A 5485-nucleotide genomic window follows, 5' to 3' on the forward strand; every position below is an offset into this window, starting at 1 on the left:
TAACAAAATGGGAATTATTGCATTCATTAAAATAAATTCATGGGTGCTTTTGCACATTCGCGCAATTAAAAATACTAGGTGATCTTGGAGAAAAAGTCACTAAATATTTTTGCTCTTTAACCTAGTATAACAATACCATGTGGTGTTATTCACAAACTGTAACCAATATGGCATTTCTTTGATTATTTACAATTAATATGCAAGAAAATGATGATCTTAAGAAAGAGAAAGCTATATTTAACCATTTTCTCTTTCCCGTACCTATCTCCTTGAGTACAAGATTCCCACACAATAATAACAGATCTTACATGCTAATTAATGTGCGATCATGTCATGGTCAATTTTCCTTGATTCTAGCAAAACCTAGCATTATTATAATAACAGATCTTACTAATATTAACATTCGATTCATTCTCATTCTTGTTTGCTATTATATATGAGGTTAACAAATGGGTTTTGTACATGCAAATAAATAATAACCAAGCATTTTTATCTATATCCCAAATACGCTTATAATTCAACTCTCTTATCTTTTTTTGGTTGCCTTTACCAAAAATACTCATAGTTCTCTCTGTGTATACACACACACACACACAACATTCATGGTACTCTAATCATCCAAGCCACTCGTGATTGATTAAACAAGGTTCCATATTAATTTGAAGCAGAAAGACATGGAAAACTCTGTGTTGTTTTTTCTTCTATCTTTCTGCTTCGTTGCTAACCAAGTTTTGATTACTAATGTCAATGGTGATGAACAACATCGCTTGGTGTCAGCATTGTATGTGTTTGGTGATTCCCATGTTGATGCCGGAAACAATGCTCATTTGAACACACCAGCACAGGCTAATAGGTGGCCTTATGGAATTGATCTTTATAATATAACGGGTCGATTCACTAATGGGAAAAATATGGCTGACTTTATTGGTATGTTAATTTGTTAGTGGTTTAATCAAATGCTTTTTTTTTTTCAGTTATTTAATTAATTCTGAGTGAGTTTTGAACTATTGTAAACTTCTCAAATCAATTTTGTTTTCTATCTTTAATGATCATGAATTTTTGAAAAGAAAGGGATATGAAAACTAAAGTATCTATTAACTTTAATATCGTTAATTTCATCCACAAAAAAATTTTACATTTGACTTTTAAATATTGACATAACATTTCATATCTTATATCTCCAAATGAATTGAAGAATGAGCAACAAACCAGGTTGTAATGTTGTTTTTTGAATTGATTATATGATATTTCATAATAGCTAGTATTTATTTGAAGTTGTTGTAAATTTCCTCTAATTATTCCATGAAACATTGTTTTAATAATATAATAATTTTAAACTTTTATCCTTTAATTGCGTATTATCCAAATAGTAAAAACACTTATGACATTTGTTTCTATCCTTGCAGCAACTTATTTGGATTTACCAATGCCTCCTGCATACTTAAATCTCACGGATTTTGAAAGAAGTCAAATAACGACAGGAATAAGCTACGCATCAGGAGCATGTGGGATCTTAAACACGACAGGAGTAGTAAGAAATTAAAATTAATCTTTTAATTTTGTGATTAATTAAATAATTAATTTTTATCTTTATATGATAACTATCTAATTAATTATCTTTTTTGTGTTGAAGGGAGAATGCTTGACATTATCGAAACAGGTGGGATACTTCACATCAACTGTGACAAAAGATCTCCCAAAGGCAATAAATGACAAAGAGAAATTGCAGAAAAACTTGGCCAATTCTTTGTACCTTGTCCTTATTGGAAATAACGATTACTCCGAAAGGATGAGCAATAAAAATGTCACCAACAAATACTGTCCTCAAGACTATGCAGATTACCTTCTTAATGAAACCTCAGGTCATATCAAGGTACGTTTTACATTATCTTGATTTTTGTTATCTATGTAAAATATTAGAGGATTGAAGTATATTTTTGATCTTTTAACTTTATATAAAATTTTGTTTTAGTCTCTTAATTTTATAAAATATTTTTTCAGTCTTATAAAGAAAACACTGTTAGTTTTATCAATAAAAAATTCATACACAGAACTTTCAAATATTAAAAATCTATTCTTCAAATGTTAGTATATTAAATTTATTTTTTAAAAAGAACAATGATTGCAAAAAAATAATTATTTAAAATTAATGATGTTAAGGTTAAAGGACTAAAAAGATACTTTATAAAATTAAGAGATTAAATTAAAATCTTTTACTCCTTCCGTTCAAAGATGTAAAGCATTTTTTGAAGAGTTGGATGTTAAAAAATATAAGGCGTATTTAGTCTTTCGATGTGTAATCATTGTCTCTTTTCAAAATTGCTCCTATTAATAATAACTTTATATTTATTGTAGGGTATTTAATAGGGGTAAATATGAAAAATAGAGTTCGTTTAAAGTAGGCAATTACTTTATTAGGGAGTGATATTTGGTTATAGATGCCTTATATTTTTTAGCAAAGGGAGCATAAAATTAAAAGACCATGGTATACAATTTAGCTAATATTAGAGTATATTAAAATGTAATAACTTTGTATTATATATTATGCAAACATTGATGTATATTTCGGTTCTAAGATATTATTGTTTATAGATAACATGACACAATTTCATTATTTAAATATCTATTACACAGACACTTTATGAACTCGGAGCTAGAAAATTTGTAGTTTTGGGCATTTCAACGTGTGGGCCACAAAACTATACAAAAGGTTGTGAATCAAGATACTACGTGGACAAACTTCCTCAAAGGTTGCAAAAGTTACAATCTGAACTCTTCGGTTCAATATTTACCATATATGATGTCTACAAGGTGTACAACAAGATTACGGGAAATCCTCAGAAATATGGTAAATAGAACTATTTTATTTAATTACATTTTATACAATAATAATAATCTTTGAATTGTTATTATAATTTTGCTTTCTTATATGGGTTTGTTCACATTACAGGGATCACGAACACGCAAGAACCTTGTTATGTGGACCATGGACCAGTTTGTCCTGATAGATCAAAATATCTCAAATTTGATCAATATAGCCATCAAACTCAAGTCGCATATGAAATAGCTGCAAAGGAATGCTTCAGTGGAACTGCTTGTTCCCCTTATACTATTTCTCAGTTAGCCAAGGCATCCATCATCAATCATTGATAGAAAATGTAACAAATTTAAGTGATTTAACATTAAAAACATTGTATTGGATTATTTTCTGATTTGAAGTTTGATTGAGGTTGGAATAAAAATAATTGACATTTCTTTTGCATCGTACATGACTACATTCTCATAATAATTATAATAATAATAATAATTAAAAAAAGCTTTAGTTATCGAAGGGAGAAGCTTCAATTAATAGACAAGGGGAGAGAGATTGGAATACTGTTTCCATATTTTCTAAACATCTAAAATTTTCAAAATCATGTTCACAATTAACTTAAGATTCATAACAATCATGAAGAAGCGTCACGGTACGTGAAGAAAAATATAATTATAGAGTACATTAGACAATAGATAATTATAATAACTTAAGATTCATAATATTCATTAATGGTTTGTTATATTGAAAAGAGTAGTTTTGATGAAATCTATTATAATAACTAATAACTAAGTGCAAAGTTTAATCTTTCATTTACATAACTTCAAGGGAAAGGGACAATTATAGAACATTGTGGAGGCATTAATGATAATAGAAAACCTGGAATTATTGAAATGTTATAGAGATATGGTCTTTATTTGTAATTAAAATAAATAATTATTAAAATAACTTGTAGAATGTGACTTGTGAATTTAAGTAAGGTTAGTTGTGAAATATAAGTGGTGTTAATTGTGATCAATGAAAAGTCAATTATGAATGGACAAATAATTTTACATATTTATGCGTCAAGAGATTCAGTTTAGCCAAATTAATGCTTATGAAATGTGTTAAGAATTGACTAAAGAGCACTGTGTTATGTAGATTGAGCACTTATGAAGTTGCTCGTGAGAATCTATGCCCTTAGGAGCTTAGTGTGATTAGTAACCCTTAGTAGCAAGGATTAAGGGTAACTAGAGTAACCCTTTTACTTGTTTGTTTGTGAAATTGTTTGCAAGTTTTTTTATATAACTATGTGTATTATATTGTGAACTGATAGAATAGGAGTATTGTGAAAGTATATGCAAGCGGGTATGTGAGTATTGATTAAAATGAATTTGAGATGGCACATGTACTAACATACATCGTGTAAAGTCCTTAGGTTCGAACTATAAAGTCTCGTCTCAACCCGTGCTTTAAACATAAAATCAAAACAATAACCCTTTATTTTTTTTCAAAATTGCAGCATCCTAACTTCTCAAAACATATATTCAAATGAGAGAGCTAACAAAACCATGAACACAATTATAAGACTCAAAAAGCCACAACTTTATAACCTTAAAAATGGGCCATATACTATAGCGTGCAGCACTTGCATTGCGACATGCGGCACAGAACCACCTACCTTGTTTCATACTACATCCTGTACTTCGGTGGGCACATCATGTGTCGTAGTGTGCCTATTTGAAATTAAATGACAGCAAAAATGATGAACTTCCAACATGTGACATTTTCACATCCGACATTCGATTGAAGTGATTCAAGTGCCCACACAAAGTTATAATGTACACTAACTATTAGAACAAGTTTGGACTCAATTTGATTGTTTGATCTAAAATTGAACACTCAGGTGTAAAAAATCACTTTTTCTTTCAAAAATTTACACCCTAGGTGCTCAATTTTCATTCCTTGTCCCATTAGACCATTTCAGGCCTTGAACCAAGTTTAAAAGAACCATATATATCTAATTAACATCAGACATATCAAATACCATATGTAATAGTTAGAGGGTTGAAGCGAGAATAAGTCTAATTATATATATGAGTATGTCTTGTATATGTGTCTTCCTCATATAAGACCATAAGTGTGTAATGTGGCTTTGAGTGGCCAAAATGAACTATTGATGTGATATATGTGTATTATAATGTTAATTAGGTGTATGTGGTCCTTTTGAACTTAGTTCAAGGCTCGAAATGGTCTAATGGGACAAGAAATGTGAATTGAGCACTTAAGATGTAAGTTTTTGAAAGAAAAAGTAACTTTTTACACTTGAGCATTCAATTTTAGATTAGACTATTAGATCAAGTCCAAACTTATTCTATTAGTTAATGCATGTCATAAGCTTCATGTAGGCGCTTGAATCACTCCAATTAGACATCAGATGTAAAAATGGTGGATGCTGAAAGTTCATCATTTTTGCTGTCAAAATGACAGCAGAATTTTAGACAGGCGCGCTGCGATGCATGATGTACCCACTGTGATATCCAAAAACTTCAAATCTAGAAAAATTGACTAATTAAGGGATAAATTAGTTAAAAAGATGATTAATTAATTTAATTATATTTTTGGGTTCCTAATTAGCTTTTTAGGTTATATTTGGTTCTAAATTGAGATAGGATAGAAGTTAGATCAAGTCGG

The 5485-nt window shown here is 29.6% G+C and overlaps 1 protein-coding gene across 1 annotated transcript; it reads left to right on the forward strand.

Annotated features, from left to right (window-relative positions):
- The first annotated feature begins 509 nt into the window (after positions 1-509).
- LOC129287765 (GDSL esterase/lipase 7-like) lies at positions 510-3254 on the forward strand. The gene is made up of 5 exons (XM_054923996.1): positions 510-927; positions 1407-1531; positions 1634-1873; positions 2635-2848; positions 2951-3254. The coding sequence occupies exons 1-5, from the start codon at positions 675-677 to the stop codon at positions 3148-3150; spliced, it is 1032 nt and encodes a 343-aa protein (XP_054779971.1). The 5' UTR covers positions 510-674; the 3' UTR covers positions 3151-3254.
- The last annotated feature ends 2231 nt before the right edge of the window (positions 3255-5485 follow it).

This window comes from Prosopis cineraria, unplaced genomic scaffold, assembly GCF_029017545.1.
Source record: "Prosopis cineraria cultivar Desert tree isolate PC_DT_omini unplaced genomic scaffold, ASM2901754v1 PC12, whole genome shotgun sequence".
Taxonomy (NCBI): domain Eukaryota; kingdom Viridiplantae; phylum Streptophyta; class Magnoliopsida; order Fabales; family Fabaceae; genus Prosopis; species Prosopis cineraria.

What these genes read in the sequence shown, in the direction of transcription:
- LOC129287765 (XM_054923996.1), top strand. Translation starts at nt 675, where the DNA reads ATGGAAAACTCTGTGTTGTTTTTTCTTCTATCTTTCTGCTTCGTTGCT. An exon ending in AAATATGGCTGACTTTATTG is followed by an intron (nt 928 to 1,406) that starts GTATGTTAATTT and finishes CTATCCTTGCAG; the next exon opens with CAACTTATTTGGATTTACCA. An exon ending in TCTTAAACACGACAGGAGTA is followed by an intron (nt 1,532 to 1,633) that starts GTAAGAAATTAA and finishes TTTGTGTTGAAG; the next exon opens with GGAGAATGCTTGACATTATC.